Source organism: Coturnix japonica, chromosome 11 (genome assembly GCF_054131305.1).
Source record: "Coturnix japonica strain WE chromosome 11, WE-NBRP24, whole genome shotgun sequence".
In the NCBI taxonomy this organism is placed as follows: Eukaryota; Metazoa; Chordata; class Aves; order Galliformes; family Phasianidae; genus Coturnix; species Coturnix japonica.
Window position 1 is genome coordinate 24330494 of NC_140673.1, and position 18590 is coordinate 24349083.

Genomic DNA, 18590 nt, shown 5'->3' on the forward strand with positions numbered 1-18590 from the left:
AACCTACCGATGTTCTATTCTTGAGGAAGAGTGGATGCAATGTGGTTTGTACTTCCTTGGCCTGGCATCCAACACTGACTACAGAAGCACTGTTAGAACATGCACAAACCTTTGTCCAAACTGGGTTCTGCCTCAGAGGAATAGTAATGTGTAAAGAGAAAACGTAGGACGTAAAAAGTTTCCTCAGATTTGCTCACAGAGTAAAGCACCACAGAAATCTTGTAGGATACAATTTCTATCCTGAGGTCTTAATTAAAATCATACTGTATGTTTATACAGTCTAAGACATCCAAGGGCTCAAAGAAGAAAACAGAAAGTAGACCACGTACAATTAAAATAAGTCAGAAAAATAATATATTATGTACTTTGTCCTCCCAGAAAAGCAATTTAAATATCTGTTTCCTTTGCCATCAATAATAACATTAAGTAGATGACTTTCAGCCATCACAAGAGGCTAGTAAAGGAAGGGTCCCCTGGGGCTATGTACATAAAGCATGCATGCACACTGCAGAATTATCTTCTGGCTGTGTTTCCTAAGAGTGTTTGCAACTCAATTCTCTCTAAATGTATCAAACATTTACATCTTTCTTTATTAATACGCTGGATGCGGTGTCAACGCTAAAAGCTGTATTGACGAATTCATCACTGCAGCCTTCTCCTTTTCCATCTGACTTTTACTTTGATTCTGCCCTTGCTCAAAGAACACCTATCCAGTCCTTAAAAAGCTGCTCATTAGCCCTTGCCAAGACTACTTGTAACCATATGAAACTGCCACCTGCCACAGTGGCAGAAACCAAATGCCCAGCATGAAGGAGTAAGATCTGTCAGAAGCTTCTAGTACTTCCCTGACAGAATTGTCTGGCTTAATTTGAGTTTCTAGAAACAGTGCTGTTGAAAAATAAAACCAGGTGCCATGACAGTACCCTACTGCATCTGAGGCACATTCAGTGCCAGAATGGCCACAAAACAACCCCTGCTTAGACAGAAAAAAAGCAACTAACCTTTTCCTCTGCTGCTTCTCCCCCTGATGCTGCAGTCCTCCAAGTGCTGCTGCCATGTACCACCTGCCAGGACAATGAGAACACTTCTCTTGCCACTTCAGGGATGGCCATGAAGAGCAGGTAGGCATGCAGAGACCTTTAAGTAACCTCAACCTGCAAATGAACACAGGAGTGGCCATGAAAATCCTCCTCATGCTGTCCCAAGGCACACAACAGCCCCAGAGACTAGGGAGGCTCAGCTGAGGGCAATAAGGGTGCTCAGGTGATGAGGGTGCACTCATCACCTGGGGTGCAGGAAAGAAGCACTGGGAGGGAGATGGGGATGGTGCTTTCTGCTGATACAGTTCTGTTTCCTTCAAATAAAAAATGAATAATAATAATAAAAACTATTTTCTGTTAAATCCAGGCTTCCACTATACAGACACAAAGGCAGTGATGTGAAAAGAAGGAGCTGTGCAGGTTCTGGGTGATGTGGGGCAGAACTTGAGGGTGACAGAAACTGAGCTTGAATTTGAGGAGAAGTCAGCAGCCCTTTTGGTTTCATCTCCAACATTTTAATTTAAAATTTCCAGCTAATGTATGCCCCGGTTCCACATTTACATTAAAAGAAGTTTGTCTGTCAGAAAATGTCACGTTTCAGGATGGTTCTTGTCTTTACAATCCAGTCATTTGAAGTGTGGAAGAGAGACCATGGAGTACTACAGTCAGGGAAAAAAATCTGGGTGTGTTCTGAAATCATTTTTTAACTCTTCTGGGAAATCCAATTATGTTTTGAATGATCATTGTAAATGCCTGAATATCTGTCCTGTATCTCTGTTACGTATGCATGCCATCTGCCTGAACACGAACATCTGTGATCCAGATTCTGCCCTGCTGATAAAAACACACTGGTATGTTTCTTTCATGAGTTTTTCTTTGCTGATGATTACACTAATATCAATTTAGTGTAATTTCATTAAATTAAGCAGGGCTTTTTTCCCCCCCACTCTAGTAAAAAGAGCAGATCCTTCTGCATTATGTCAGTCTAAATACATCACAAATAAGGACGGATTTTGGCTTTAATCATTTTTTCTTTCAGTAGGGCTTTATTGAAAGAGATGCATACCCAAACTTCCCAAAGTGCCCTAGAAGAAATGTTTTCAGTTGACAGTTTGTTAAGACAAATTGCTATAAATTATACTGTCCTAAATCATAATCCTAGCCCAGTGATTCTTAAGAACCTTGACCTAGCAAACTCTCAGAATCTCATTCTAACCATACCTGAAACAGCCCACAGGAACTCAGAATACCCTGGGAAGGATGCAGTTTTAGCCCGAGAGAAGATACACACAACCATAAACTCCAACCTGTGAAGTTTTGTAACTCCAAAACAGAACTGTCCTGTGGAGATCAGGGGAACCCAGTGGGGCTTCCTCAGTTAAACAGTCTGATGGCAGACTTGAAGCCTTAATTTATTCACAGTGTTTTCTGTTCAGTTCTGCCACTTGTGATCCCCATATCCAGCTGTTGGGGATGTATTTATAATCTAAACAGTGCATGGTCTGATAGTAGAAACATTGTCATAGTGCTATTACATGCATGGCTGCATAACTATTTCTTTCCTTTCACTATGAAGTACATATATAGAATCTGCTTTAAAAATCCCTACCAACCCCCCAAATACATTTATTTTTAATTTATTTATTGTGGCTAAGTCTAATAACTAACTGTGTTTTATCCACAGACATTTATTATGAAATTAATTCCTAATAAGATTTGCTTTGCCACAGGCAGTTCACAATTAAAGATAAAACTATCAAAAAAACTAGAAATGTAATACGTATATGGAATGAGAATTTAGAAATGGAAAGAAGCATATATGAAGTGGAAGAAAAACTCAAAAAGCTTAAAGCTCTGAAATGGGAAGGTCAGGATAATCTCCATCCCTGGATTCTAAAAGAAGCTGCACATGAAATTGCATGTCCAGCTGCAAGGAGGGCTAAAGACTTATATAGGAAAGAAGTGTAATCAGTGACACATGAATAACAGAAATGGAATGAAATTTCACAGCATAGAATGAATATATGAGAAACCACTATCAGGAGTTCAGCACTTGAAAACCACATAGAACAAGGAGGAGATAGATCAGTTGAATAGCTGCTGTGAAGACAACTGTGTAAAAACAGCCCTGGGTTTTGGTATTGCTGGTAGATACATGGAGATAATTAGATCATTGTGTAAAGAGTTCCTGTTCCATGTCAAATACTCCTTTTGACTCTCCATGTTTGAGTGTGAGGACAGGCAGAAAGAAGGACTACGAGAAAAATAGGAAGGTTTGTCTTACTGATGTAACAAAGGAAGTTCAGCTTCTTAAAACATAGCAGCGTAAGACCAAGTTACTGGCAGTCTGTGATGCTTTCCATTTCTCCATTTTGAATTACAAGGCTCTTGAATAGCTCACAATCATGGAGGTTTGGCATATCAAGCCTAAAATATATGGCTTGGGGAGGATGTTAATTGAATTATTGGCCCTATATAATTGCCCATAAATAACTATATCTTAATTTACTACCTCAAAACAAATAATCAGTATAACCTCTATTTTATTATTATTATTATTAGTAGTAGTAGTAGTAGTAATGGAAAATCTTATAGGTAAGATTTCCTACAGAACATTACATTTTGGTTTGCTTTTTGTCTACTTTAAAAGCTGTAGCACTCCATAAATAACTCTTGGGAGAAGAGGTTTGAGACGTAGTGCCTTGGATTAATCTGAGTAAAGAATGTATTCAAATATTTTGTGAGTTATGATGTTCCCTTATTCCGTTACTGAAGGAAACCAAAGACATTGGTTTTAATTGAATTATTATCTCTAATTAACTTTGAGAAAGTTGTGCTTTTATACAGAGATAGAGCATCTAATTAGTGCACATAATACCTACCTTTCTCTCCCTGGTTAAGAAATTAAAATACAATCTGCAAATTGTAGGTTTATTTTATGTGCAGTTTTCCTATTAAAGAGCAAGGAAGCCTTTGGATGTCATCCAGTAAATATTCTGCAGACGTTTCTGCTGAACGCAAATAAGAAAAGCTTTCATTAATATCTTAACCTTTAAAACATGGTATTCTCAAAAACTATGATATTTCTATGGTTGTGCATTAGTTCTGAGACAAAGAATGTTAAAATAAAACATAAATACAGTAAATATGCGATTTCAGTAAACTGTGCAGATACACAGCTTGGTCAGATGCATAAACAAAGTGAATTTGTTCATTCAACACAATAGAAGAACAAATCTTCTATTAAATATCTATGGAAGTTTTTGCTGTAGTAGTGGACTACAGCACATTCTATTCCAACATTTTCATATTCAGTGTCCACAGAAAATAAGAGTCAGACGTTAAGAGACTGGAGGCTTCAATAAACTTCAAGAGAGCTGTCATGTGCGAGTTGTGTGATTGGAAGGAAGTGCCAATGTGTGGACTCAACCTACTTTATGAGCAGTGGTAGAGGCTGAAGGAGCCTGAGGGAGCCCTTGGCTGAATCAGTTTAAATTCTGATACAACTTCAACCCTCAAATATTCTATCTTAACTAAAATATGTGTTTGCTCTTATATGAAAGAAAATATGTGTATAGAAAGACTGAGAACTGATGTTCAGATAAAACTAGGATCACTGACAGAAATCATTGTTTGTCACCTCTCAGCAGGTAGCAAAGATTTCCTATCCTTGCTGACTTCCTTTTATTTCTCATGTATGTAAAGTTACAGGAGAAGCATGCATACATCTGAAAGGTTTCAAGCAGTTCCGTTACATCTTTGTACTGAACAGACAAAGGCTGTATGGTCTGCTTCTGGACATTCAGCTTCTTCATTGCTTCCTGCAGTTGTTGAGATTCAGACAGTGCTGATGGCTGCCATGGCTGCTCTATGCATGCTGCTTTGGAAGAGCTGGATCTCAGTACAGAGCAGTCACCCAGAGAAGCAGCCTGCTGCCATAGAAAAAGCTACACGGGACAGCCTGGAGAAGCCACTGCTGTGTAGGTCAAGCTCTCCAACAGCACAACCCTGTAGCAAAAGGCAACCTTTAGTGACAGTTGGGTCCCACAGCTTTAGGGAAACTTCGAAACGATTTGGTGTCTTTTTCTATTTGTTTTCTGGTGTTGAAAAAACTAAACTTTCCTGACTTAAAATCACTTTTGGTTTAGATTCTCAGAAAATACTGCTAACAACTTATGGTCTGATTCCCTTATTTTTATGCTTTGTAAGAACTTATCTTGCAAATTGACTGTGATGCAAGACAGATTTATTTCATGATTCCAAAAAATGAAATGATAAGAAATACGCCTTTGTATTTTCTCTTTTGCTTTCATTGGAAAAAATACTTTGTTCTGGCTTCACACCAGCTTCTTCCTATTATTTTATCTGCCAAAGCTGCCAGTGGGCAGTTGCTGGTCTGCTATTTGTACATCTTTGTCCATAAAATCTGCTGCTGCAGGTGATTTGCTGTCTGCTGCTGAACGTCTCTCACTTTTAAATTTGCTGCATCAAGGATGTTCCTTCTCAACGCATCAGTTTTATTTTCATTTCCACTTTCTCTTTCCATGCTGTGTTTGTGGACTTTGAAGTTCCAGGAGCCAGCTGAGGCAGCTCATAAACACATTTCATGTTAGTAAGAGAGAAAAATGCAATCTTTCCAAACATAGAGGAAAGTGAATCTGTCAGGGGAGAAGAGCCTTACTTACTCGGTTTGAAGACAAGCAGAGACATTATTGCAACTTGTGCTTTTATGTTTGCATTTGCAGAAGCCACCTCCAGTTAAAATATAATTCAATTATTATCTCATGTATAAGCAATCCAGGTTGTTCAACTAAAATAAAAAGATTCTGTTGTCATTGTCTATGGGATAATTTTGTAGAAATAGCACAGAAGAAAAAGAATGCTTTTGAACAACATCCTTCAGTGTAACTGGCTGGAATCAGCTAATGCAAAGGCATCAGTGTTAGTGCTTGTTTTTTCTCCCCCTCTGAAATCTACAGTTTACCTCTGACAAATAGGGTTAAGGAGCTGGCAGGCAGCTTCACCACCTCCCTAAGGGATTCTATCATTCCTTAGAATTATACAAAGGGGCAAATGATGCACTACTGGTGTGAATACCAGAGAACTATTCCAGCATATATGCCACAGACTAGACTATATTCTTGTCTACTCTCTCCATAAAGTAAACATTTTGATGATAATCTTCATGCTATGTTGATAACTAACTACTATTTGGTCATTTGATTTTCAGCTGCTTTTAAGTATCTGTGAAGAGTGAAGGCCAAGGACAGAAGAAATTATGGCAAACAGCTCTTTTTATTTATATTGCATTGCTTAAGCTGCTTCAGATATGCTGAAATCTAATTCAGATGTTTGGTGGAAAAATGTAGCTAGAAAATATGGGATATCTACCAGTGCTGACAATTACAAATGGAATCCTGCCCACAGCAAGCACGTTCAATGTCTGTAGTAGTCTTTCAGCTGTCTCCTGATTTATCTGTCTATTAGCATTGCTTTAGGCTTGCTGACAAGGTAATATGACAATTTCAGTTCAAAATAGGTGCTAAGCAAAGATGACTCCAAGCAGCCCACCTACTTCCTGTAGTGAGCGTGGCTGTTTCTGCATAAAATCATTTCTTTGCTGTTTGGGGGAATTCAGATGTGATTTTGTGTTACTCATGTCTAAGAGAACATGACAAGAACTATAGCTGAGGGGAAGGAGAACAGGACTCTGGATTTAAAATGTGTTTATTTCTCCGGGCAGAAGGCTGACTGACAAGCCTAGTGGTACCCAGGCTAGAATTTGCTAAATCTGAGAGCATACTGAAGTAAAATGGTGTTGCAACTAAAGCATCCCTGAGGCTCTCAGAGCTCTAACAAGTGGACAGTTCTTTGGGTTTTCAGTTTCTCTTTTTTATTAAGGACTACAAAGGTGACCTTCGAAAGAAACAAAAGATTTCTTCTGAAGGAATAATACAATTCTTAGAGTAATGTAAGGCAGCAATCAGACTTCAGTGATGCAGTGATCCTTACATGTTGCAGACTGGCTGACCATCCTACACTGTTTTTTTAGCATAGATCTACTTTTTTTGTAGACAGGGATTTCTAAATGCTCCCTCACTTATTTTCAGAAAGTGTCTGTGTGTGTTTGTTTATGACTGTCTCATTCTTTTCCCCTTAAGACTTTTTATTGCCTGTTTATATGGGAGTTACGTTAATGAAGGCTAAGAATTATTATGCACTTTGTTTCCTTGCAGGGGTTGATTTCTCTTCTGATCCACCTTGTCATTTTGGTGCTCATAAAGTAACCAGATCACAGACTTCTCACTATAATCATTGTTCTGTTTCTCTTTAGTAAAGATCTTTTTACAAACAAACTGCAGGCATACTCAAAAAGAAGTTGGTATAGTTGATATTTAAGAACTTTCTTATTACATCCTAAAATTAATTTTTACAGTTTTAAATGTAAGAACACCATACAATTTTCTCTGGTTCTAGCACAGAGTTTCACCTTTTTGATAGAGCAGGTAAAAATCAACATCTAATCCTGCTCCATCTCAAACCTGGGTAAAAACAACCGAAACGTCCACCCCAGTGGAATTCCTGTAGGCACCATTTTAAAACATAAAGTGACTGGAAACAAGTTTAAAACAACTCAACCATGTTATGAACATTTCAAAGTGTAAGGTGACCTAATCAGATTGAACTTGTTGTTCACTGCACTTTCCTTCATATTTTTTTTTAAATATATATATTACTGTACAGTTTCACAGTGGTTAGAAAGGTGGAAATTTTAGCCTACAGAAGCAACTCAAAGAACTTAATTCATTGTCATCCACACTTGCTTTGGGCAGGATTAGACAACCTCGTGGGCATGTCAGCAGAACCTTGCAGTTCTGTGACAGATAGCATTGATGGATATGCTGTACTGGAAGCTCAACAGTGAAAGGGTGACTTTGTAATGCAGGTCAGTCAGAGGACATTTTAAAGGCTTTGATGGTTGCTATAAGGAGCTCCTAAATAAGAAGATGACTGCAGAAGGAAGCATGGATACGTGTTAGCAATGCTATGTAGGAAGATGATAGTCTGGGCAAGGAGAAGGTGAGTCCGTATCTTTATTGTGAATGTAAGCTGATAGATAAGATGGGGGAAAAGTGTGAAAGGGATTTTCTTCCTTTATGAAAGAAAAGTAGGATACGAATGGTGCAAAAGAAAAGGGGGGTGAATAGAATGGGAATGCATAAGGATGCACAACATAGTCCAGAGCAACCCCTGAAGGCTTCTGAGTGGGTAAGAGTGGGAAAAGATTTCACACGTGGTGTGAAAAGACACTGCAGTTTCCTAGTCTGGACAGAAGGAGAAGGAAGTTTGGCTTTCTGGTCACTTGGATGGATAGAAGAGACATACAAGACTGCAGTATAGTTTGGTTCTATACTAAAACTATATTTAAATGAACCAGTAGACCAAGGATGTGAAATGAAGGTGAAAACACCATTTTCCCCAGCAACAATACAGGGAAGGAAGTATTGATGCCTCTTGGCAATGAGAGGAATTCTTGCCAGCCTCTGGGCCTGGCTTGAGGTGTCCAGGACATTAACTGTGAGCTCATCAGCCAGTGCAGGAGTGACAGCGGTCTCCCTATAAACCCAAAAATGAGTAATGCCAGGAAATCAGTTCCCAATCTAGGGGAAGGCAGAGTCAAGGCATTTGTTAAGAAAGGAAAGAAGAAGGGCTTGATTTCTATGCATAAGAAAACATTTATTTTGAAGTAAGGCAGCAAATATTTGTTGATGGAGATCTGTACTGAAGAAATGTCTTGATTATGTTGCTATTGCTCTGTGAAATGTCAGATCATAGTATCATCATAGTATCATAGTCGCGTGTGGGTTGGATCTATGTAGAACAATTTCCTTGCAAAAAATAAAAATAAAAAAAAATAGACTGCAAAAAATGTTAGCTGGAAAGTCTGAGAAGCAAGAAAAAAAAAGCCAAAACGGAGTTTCTGCTATGGAGGTTAAAGGCAGTCTTTCTATCTGTTCCCTCTTTTACCTAAATTGCTGTTTTTCTTCACTGTTTCACATACAAAACAATCTGCATACCAAAGCCGGATACTTGATATGATTCAGAAGTTGAAAAGTAGAGACGTTATTGATGCTGATTTCAATAACATGAAACCAGGAGGCTGTTCTCATTTCATTCTGGCAGGATAATAGTTCTTAGAAATGCTATTTTAATACAGAATTCTGTACGCACTTCATGTTGCAGTCTCACCATATGTTACATAAAATATTGCAGTAAACTGAGTAAGCTGTAGAGTATTATGCCTCATTTTCTTTCAAATAGGAATTAGGGAGAAAAATACAATAGACTTGAAGCTGCAATTCTACATCTCATTCCAAAGACTTATTTTGAAGTCGTTCTGTCTTTTCTGTGTGACAGTCTTGCTAATGCTGTGTGATAAGGTAACTCAAATCTATCTATAATCACATCACCGTAGTGGAATCACACAATTCCTTGAACTCTCTACAGAAATTTATACTCGCCTCACAAGCAAAATAAAACGCTCACTTTTCTATAAAAAGTATGACAAGTTGCTTTGAAAGTATATGGAAAGCATAACAAATCCTGAATCCTAAGGTGAAAATGAAAGCATAATAAATCCTGAATCCTTAGGTGAAAACTGCTAAGAAAAAAATATCCCCATGACTTTTCGAGACATGGTTTATTACCGGAGAAACTTTTACTAGCCTATGGATGACACACTTTGCTCTAGACAGAAGAATGATAAATTGAAGTACGTTTGAGTAAATGTTAAGTTACTCAAAATAGAAAATTACTCTGGAAAGTAAATATAGCCTACCTTTCTCCTCCACTGCCTTAGTATACAAATAAGCACTTACAGAAAATTCTAAGTAGAGGGTTTTTAAAACGTGGCATCTATCTTTGAGACTTGGGCCAAATAAGCACATTCACAGCTTACTGAAAAAATACAAGCCAGAAGACTAGGGCATATTAGCTATTTATAACTAATACACAGTGATGTCAATGCTTATGAGTGGCACCAAGGCTCTGGCTCAAGCAAGCTGCTCTTCAAGATTGGATTTAGAAGTAGCTTACATTGTAGACATACTAATCAAGTGCTTTTCTGAACTAGGAACAAATAGTAACACATTCAGGTCAAACTTTCAGAGATACTCAACCAAATTGCACACAGGCTCATGCACATGAACTTGGCTTTGCAGACTGTGCTGTTAAAGTCTTCCAGAGAAACAGGTCTGCAGCTGAGGAAAGGACACTGTGTACATTTGCATGCATGCTCCTGCACAGTGTCCACAAATGCAGGTTGCAGAGGGCTGGCTGAAAGCCCTTCACAGGAAGACTCACGGTCTGCAATATCTGTAGGCTGGGGCTGCTGCTGAGCTCGGTGAGCTAGGGAATAAACCCTGCATGCATCTGAAGATTTGGGTTTGAATTGCTTCAAGAGCAAGTGTAACTTTGTATGCTGGCACTGCAGACTGCAAACATGGGATTCTGTGATCCTCGGGAGCCCAAATCCTACTGGAAACCCGGAGAACTCCGTTGCTCAGTCCTACCGGATCTTTTGCAAAGCGAGAAGCCAGAATCCAGGTGGAGCCCTGAGTGCGTGCAGCGAGCAGTGGTTGGCTGCTCACCGCTAACCAGAGCAAACCAGGCTGCTGCAAACGTCTTAACCGTGCTGCTACCCTGGGACTGACCCTCCCAGACATGAAGGGTTGCAGGAAGACCTTTGTGAGAAGGACATCTGCGAAACACAGTGTTAGTTGTTAGAACTGTTCCATAGCAGTAAATAGATGCTACACGGTTCTCTTGAAATTAATGGGTAAAACAACAACAACAGCAACAACAAACTTGCCTTTATGCAACTATTTGGTGAAATAATTTTATAGCATCGTTTTTTACGTAGGAAAGTATTACTGATATCTCAGTATCTCAGACTTAAGAACAGAATTAGCTCTTGCAAGTGTTAGCAAAAGGGAGACTTCTCCTGGAAAGGGGCTACTGTGTACACCACGGTTTTGTAGCTACCAGCAGAAACAAATAACAAGCACTTTCTAAGCAGTGCTTGGACTGGAGCAGTGCTGTATTTCCAACTATAAGCTTGTTTTGTTTCCAGAGAGTAACGAATTCCAAGAAGAGGAGACAGATCTTTCCAATGACATATGCTTTCTGCCTTCATCTCTGTACTTTGTTTTGAAAAACAATGATGAAACGTTTGGTGTATTTTTTCCTTCTGAAGCAGCCGCTCTCCTCATCACGAGAAGTATACTCCAAATTAGAAACAAAACCCAACTGACATCACTCAAGGTATAAAAAGTGAGTGTGGCTGCTTAAGTGCCAAAAGGGAAAACCATCGTTTAGGTGTGAGGGATGCTGTCCTTTTCTCACCACTCCATTAGATCCCACATGTACTATAGTGTTACTCCACCTGCTCCTCTCTCCACCCCCACCGTGTTTTCTCCAGCCCCCAGGTCCGCCTCCAAGCTCACCCGAGGGGGCAGGGCAGGCGGGTACGTATGAAGCTCCTTACCCAGGAATAGGGTCATGTGGAACCGAGCAGCTCTCCTCCCCAGGACAGGGCATTCCCCACCCCTGCCTTGAGCTCTCCTGCCACTCCTGCCCTGTTTGCTACATTCGGAGGGAATCTGGCCCTGCCCTATATAAGAGCCCTCTTATAGAGGGGGTTGGGTGTGTCAGAGCCGTTAGTCGGGCTGCTGGATATGGAAGCGAAGGAAGCTACAGCAGCAACGGAGAAGGCGACAGTGCGGACCCCAAAATGCTCCCGCTGCCGCAATCACGGCTTCGTGGTGCCGGTGAAAGGCCACGCCGGGCAGTGCCGCTGGAAGCTCTGCCTCTGCGAAAAGTGCTCCCTTATCGCCGAGCGCCAGAAGATCATGGCAGCCCAGAAGGCGCTGTGGCAGCAGGTGCCCGATGCCCCTGTCAGGGTGGCTGTGGGATCCGCTCCCCCAGGGGAGGACGTCGCGGCCGGAGCCTCCGAGCAGAGCAGCCACGTGGGGGCGAAGGGCGGCCAGCCCCCCGGCGGCAGTGACAAAGGCCCGGCACGCAGGGGTCTGCCCCCACCTCCTGCTGGGACTTTCTGGGACTACGGTAAGGATCCAGCACCCTAAAAGAGGTTCCCATCTCCCCTTTTCTTCCCTCAGCTTGCACCATGTGCAGCCTCGCTTTTGTTTGCAGCGCGATTCTTGGAGCTCTTTTGTTGCAAGGTTGAAGCTCCAAGCACATGGTTCTTCTCTAGGAGGGAATTAGGGAGCTAATCCCAGCAGTGTTGGGATGCATGTACATATAGGTGTTTGTGCACGACCTCCAGAAATAAAAAATGTTGAAAAGTACTCAAGGATGGCAAATAAATGAGGAAATTTCTGCTGCAGTTGTCTGAAGTTGTCTCTATGATAACACTGCAAAAGAAAGAGACCTTTGGGCCTTACAGCAGAGGCTGAGCTTGGCATGAAGCTGCGTTTTGCCTTTATGAGCAGAACCAAAGTTTTGCAGGTAGAAAAGTGTCAGTTCTTAAATTGCTTTTGTTAGCAGAGTCTTTTATGTCGCTTGTCTAGTTTATTACTATTTAATACAGTGAACTCATAGTTTTTATTATAGTGATTCTACAGAAATCCAAACTGACTGCACTAGTCATTAGTCTGGGCCTTGGAAAGAGCAAGGAATATGCTGGTGTGAGAACCCAGAGGAAAGAGGCATTTTGGGCATGGCTGGATCCCACCTAATCTGCCAATAGCTATTTTATATATATATATATATATATTTAAGCTTGGTTTCCTAAAGAAATGATGCCTACAGATGGTGCTGGCACGTGCCTATCAGTCCTTCATGTAATTACATGTTTAATCTGCTGACCTTTTCCAAAAAGCCTGGAGGGCAGGCAGTGAAATCATAGTGCTCCAGAAGCAGATTATACTGCTTCTCTATTGATAGGAGGATAGGTAGACAAGAAGGACCCTATTTGTGTTCAAATAGCCAGCCTTTTTTCATTAAAAAAATCACAGGTTTGTGAGAAACCAAACATGAAATCCAAGGGCCAGATTCTCCAGGCTAAGAGTAGAGTTTAGTCCTGCAACTGCTTCTGCTGAACGGCATAGAATTACAGCGATGTCTTTATCTGTTCTTTTCTCATTGTTTCCTAGCTCACTCTGCTTTTCCTCCAGAATACATGGTCAACTCGGAATACATGGAGAGAGACCCTGCAAGAGTGTATCCTGGCTGCTCTGGGATGTATCCTTATCACCCATTTCCCATGGGATTTGCCATCAATCAGCCAGGCTGTAGGGGCGCTGCACCATCACCCCCAGGGATAGCACTTCAGAAGGGTTTCCGACCCGTTCCAAGCAACTGTGGGCCAGGGAATGCAGCTTCTCTGTCAGTGAGTAGAGCCTTGTGGTTTTTTAATTACTTCTGGGAATACTGCTGGTTTAGCTTGTGCAGGAAGATCTTTGAAGGTCCCTTCCAAGTGTTCTATTCTATTCTGTACTTTACCTTTAGCTACCTCTGAGCTGCATATTCCACTATGTGCAAGCTTTGCATGTGACAGCACATGGCCACAAAATTGACCCCCCCAAAAATGCAAATTTCATAGGTAAAGACTGAAAGAGAAATTGTTTGATGCTGCAGATGTGCCCTGGAGAGAGTCTCTAAATGAATATCCTTTGCTCTGTGTGTTTCCACAGATTCCAGATGCAGGTGGAGATTTCCATCAGGCGTACTACACTCCTCTGCCGCAGTTCATCCCACCAAGTTTTCTGCCGGGGGTTCATTACATTCCACCTCCCCTATCACTGAATGTGTTTGCTGAATCAGCCAAGGAAGCACACGGTAAGGAATTATTATGTGAGCTTTGGAAGGTCCAGTATATAAACACTGAGATGGACGCCCCAAGAAACCTTGATTCTGGCTTCAGTTTTCAGCATTTCCCAGATCCCTGTTGTGGAGCCAGGGCCGAGATCCTGAAGGCCCAGGGCAGATTGCCAGCTTAGACAGCTCACTTAGCGTGAGTAGTGTGAAACTCCTTGCACATCTGGAAATCCTACATTTTAATTGCTGTAGATGAAAGATTGAATCTTCAAGATCTCAAATTGTTTAGACTGAACCTCACAAGATTTTAAATTTCTGTCTAGGTAAATATCTCTTTTGGGTCTCTTTGGTGTCTAGTGCCTTCACGTGGACACAGCTGTGATTGTATCTGTAAGCTGTTCATTTAGCTGCAGCCAGCTGCGACCACAAGAGGGTAGAGCTGCTCAGAGAATTAACCACTGGCACTGGATAAGTCAATAGCCAGTCTCATTTTAAGCTCTTTTTGAAAATGCAGATAAGTAAGTACAACTTTCTCTTCTTGAACGTGAGAATAAGAAATTGTAGATCCAACTGTTTACCACACACAAGAATAATCATCATTAACCATTGAAAAATTAACTATATTCTATAAAAGAGAGGGAAAGCAGACCGATTTTCTCACTGGAATTAAAATGATGTTGATAGCATTTACATAGGATAAAATGTAAGTTGAGGGGAATTTGGGCCTGATTTCTCACAAAATAAGCCTTGCACAGACTCACTTTTGTTAAACCAGTATCCTCGTAACTTTTCAAGTCATTAGTTATTTTCAGCCAAACATAGCTGCTGTGATCAGAGGCCTACACAGTATTGATCTGCAGGGGAAGCATGTGCCTCCCTCAGCATCATTTGTTTGCAGCCATGACATGATGTGGTGTTTGGATAGCAGTCAGCTTGCACTCAGTTCCTGACTGACCTGTGTGTACCTTGGCCAACAACCAAGCGCCTGCCAGTCAGCCCAGCAGTGGGCATGTATCTGCCAAGCAGTTTGCTTCGTGTCTGGCTGGAAAGTCAAGGAAAAGTAAGCAAGAGAAGTAGTGGATAAGGAGAATGTGAATATAGAAGCATCAAGGGTGTATAGACAACATGTAAGTGTGAAGATATTCTAGGGTACCAAGAAAGGTATCAACCAGAACTTCATTGCAGTGTGTAGAAGATACTGGGCTGATGGAGATAAAATAATATGGCCTGAGTTTGAAGGGAAAAGATGAAGCTGAGAGCTGGCAGGCAAAGCAGAAATTGTATGTGAGGATTAGTGAGTTTTGTGGTTTAGAGGAGACAAGAAACCTGAGGGATAATTGCAGTGGCAGAGAATTTGTAGCTCTTCTGGGGTGGGTGGGAAAGGGAAGGAACTGAGAGTAGCAGGTAAACTTAGGGAACCTGGAGAGAAGTAGTGGCATTGCATGTGGGAAACAGAGGAAATGCAGACCTGGTAGAGTAAAGCTTTACTGGCCAAACAATTGTGAAAACAGGCAACGGGGACAGAGAAGAGAGGTCATGAGAGCACCCCCCTGGAGAGCAAAATGCCATCTAATGACCTCAGTCTTATTACTCACTAGGGAAATTACAACCCAGGCACAAAGCCATAGGAAACAATGCATCATGGATTGTGCTGTTCAGAGAACAAACTAGTCTTAGTACCAGGGAGAAAGTACAAATTAATTCCACTACATAGTATTTTTGCTCCAGGATATAGAAGAGCTTGCAGTTGTGACCCAGTGAAGGAGATGTTTCTGTATGAGGTCATAAACAAAACAGCCTCCCAGCAAAAGGTACAGATAAAGAGGGAAGCTACAGTGAAACTAATAATTCTTTGATTCTGGTTTTCAAGATAACTTGAAAAAAGAGAAAACCTGTAACATTAAATACATGAGGGTGTGTTAAGATCACATCATGTTGTTTTTTCCTAAGAAAGTATAAGCTGTTGCGTTGTATAATTTCAGGCTGTATTGACTAGTAGTGTTACAGAGATTAAACAAACAGAAGGTATGTCCAGCAAAGCAACCAGTACAATATTTGAGGGTAGAGTCTGATTACAAGTCGTTGACTTTGTAAGACAGCAAGTCACATTAAAAGAAACAAAAAAACTACGTCTCCACATGAGAAATGAGGGAGATTTACATGAAAATCAGCAAGTAAAAGAACCCATGTTTTAAAAAAATAAATCCTAGTTAGATTTGAAGAGACTATTTATTAGTCAGTCAGTGAAGGCCATTAAAGTTCACAGGAGTGGTCAAAAGGCATGGCATAGATTCACTGTAGCTAAGTGGGCAGAAGAGCCTGTCTCATACTCCTATTCCAGTGCGGCTTCTATATTTCCCATCTTGAAACAAGCATTCTTGCTACTTTCCTTAAGCATAGCTGAAACAGTCAAGTGCTGTCTGAAGTACAATAACTCAGTTTGGAGAGCTGCAGCTCTTGATGTTAAGCACTTTTGAATTGACAGCACTGAAAAACAAACTAGATTTACAAAAAGCTATTTTGCATTGGGAGTTTCTCTCTGGAAGCACGATTGATACATGAAAGGCAAATTGAAATACAGGGATTTGGTAGGGATTTTTTTTTGTTTGTTAGCATTTAACTGCAACCTTTTCCTATATATATTTGTTGAGGCTCACCACAAAAACTCCAGTAAGGAGCAATCTCTATCAAGAGAGTTAGTGGTCAGCCCTTAAATGGGATCTAGGAGTGGTGGAGTCAGGCTCCACCCGTTCTGGGAGCAAAGCTGAATTACCTTCACCTGTGCTCCTGCAGCAGACTCATTGCTTGCCTCAGATGGTTAATCAGAGGTTCAGGCTGTGATCAACAGTTTCCCTTAAAATATTTCTTTTTCCAGGTACTGCAGCTGACAGCCAGGATTCAGGGATGGTTTGTGAACCTGGCCAACCATCTTCCCCAGAAGAAGCAAGCAGAGACCAATCTGTATCTTCTAAACAGTAAATGGCCTGGAGAAAAGCTGAGTGGAAGGCAACACTATTTTCATTATTGAGGAGAGTGTTGGTTAATTTGAGGCTAGGCTGACAGTTACTGAGCAGTCACAACAGCTAAAAGAAGGGGATTAATGTCTGCTCCCTTCACGATTGTGTTAGAACTACCAGCCTCACAGCTCTGCTCCCTGGCATTGTAAAACCCTTGTTCATAAAAGAGGTTTTCCAAAGCCAAGGTAAATTGCATCCCCTCTTAGGCGGATGGAAGCAGGAAAGAATTACAACTTTGATTTCTGGTTTCTTTGCTGAAGTTGAATGGCTCCATGATTTTTGGAGTGAGATCTCTGCGCCATGCACACTCTGTAGCCATCTGATGTTCATGACAGTAATCAAAAATGCGTTGTTTGTGTATCAGTTTGCTGTAACAGAAACAGGTTCTGAATATTACGGAAGAGTTAAGTGGCATATAGCCTGAAGACTGAGAGAAGATTGGAAGACAGTATGGATTGCTGATATGTAAATCTGGCTTCAGGATTTTGAGCGCCTTTGACAGTTCATACATTATTTCAGTGCTGTTTAACTCAGTGCAGCTGAAACAAACAGTACAACACTTTAAAGTGCTCACATAGCCAGTTTTATGCATGTGGATTGGAGGTACTCTGACATATCAAAGATGCAAAGAGCTGTCCTAGAAACTAGGACAAAGCACCATTTAGAATATCAATTGGTCAAAACTATACATATAATTTTCAATGATACTGTTTAAACAAAAATGAAAGACACATTTCTCCACTGTTTCACCTAAAGGAACTGTTTTTTGTATTAAGAGGATCAATTGTTAATGTTGGAAGAATGTTGGAGGGCAAACTTCTTGGGTAATTAAAGAACTTTGAATTGTTTGTTTGGTTTTGATGATTTGAGACTTGTTACATGTAATTCTTCTAGGCAGATTTCAGACATTGCCCTGAGTAACAAACCTGTTTGAAGTAAGATTTAGGTTCCAGTATTTCTATTCTGAAATTCTGAGTATAGATGACTACAACTGTAGTAGATGCTACTGAAGACTATGGAGGTGAGTGCAGTAAAATAAACATTCTCCTTTGCTACTTACACTAACAGTCCCTTGCGCAATGCAAGATGTAAAAGACATAAAAAGGGATTCATCAGCCTAATGTTAATACAGCAGATGAATGTTTTTCAGCACACAGATGGGGTTTTGGGGGAAAGTCAGTGAAACTGGAAAACTTAAGACAGCCAAGAGGAGAAACTGAAAAACACATGTATCTACACAAAATAATCTGATGTACAACTTGTTACGTGCTGGATTTACAGCAGCATCTCTGCTCCCAGGAGTATCCCAAACCTCTTAAAACTATGGGGAAAATCTGAGTATTTCTGCAAGGTATTTGGATGGAGCAAAGCTCTTTTCAAAGTAAAACAATCTGTGAATAGAAATACCAGCAGCACTCACTAAGTAGATTCCTTCATAGATGGTTTGTGTGAGGTTTTGTTTTTCTTTTTTTTGAATATATTTCAGATTTAAGGAAAAAGGATTTAAGGAACCAGTAATGTACAAGATGAACAGTTCAGCAGTCCCCTACCCAGTTATTTTCCCAAAGTCCTATTCAGTGTTGTATAACACTCCTTAAATCTCCAAAGCAGGAAGGATTCCAGCCCATCTCACTGGCTGTAAAGCACAGGCATTGCAGATACACTTTATATACAGTACTGTTTTCTCCTTCTGTTG

At 40.6% G+C, this 18590-nt stretch overlaps 1 protein-coding gene across 2 annotated transcripts; it reads left to right on the top strand.

Annotated features, from left to right (window-relative positions):
• The first annotated feature begins 11555 nt into the window (after positions 1 to 11555).
• On the top strand, positions 11556 to 17742 carry DMRTB1 (DMRT like family B with proline rich C-terminal 1). 2 transcript variants are annotated; one of them, XM_085512364.1, is made up of 4 exons: positions 11556 to 12164; positions 13235 to 13449; positions 13754 to 13898; positions 16753 to 17742. In XM_085512364.1, exons 1-4 carry the CDS (start codon positions 11777 to 11779, stop codon positions 16854 to 16856), a joined length of 852 nt encoding a protein of 283 aa, XP_085368490.1. In that variant the 5' UTR covers positions 11556 to 11776; the 3' UTR covers positions 16857 to 17742. The 2 variants fall into 2 exon arrangements, with proteins under 2 accessions (XP_085368490.1, XP_085368489.1); XM_085512363.1 differs by having other exon boundaries at positions 11674 to 12164; positions 13214 to 13449.
• Positions 17743 to 18590: the final 848 nt, after the last annotated feature.

Bases quoted from the DNA above. Each gene is read 5' to 3' on its own strand.
- DMRTB1 (XM_085512363.1), top strand. From the start codon at position 11,777: ATGGAAGCGAAGGAAGCTACAGCAGCAACGGAGAAGGCGACAGTGCGG. The intron at 12,165-13,213 runs GTAAGGATCCAG...ATTGTTTCCTAG, and splicing joins TGGGACTTTCTGGGACTACG to CTCACTCTGCTTTTCCTCCA. The intron at 13,450-13,753 runs GTGAGTAGAGCC...GTGTTTCCACAG, and splicing joins GGAATGCAGCTTCTCTGTCA to ATTCCAGATGCAGGTGGAGA.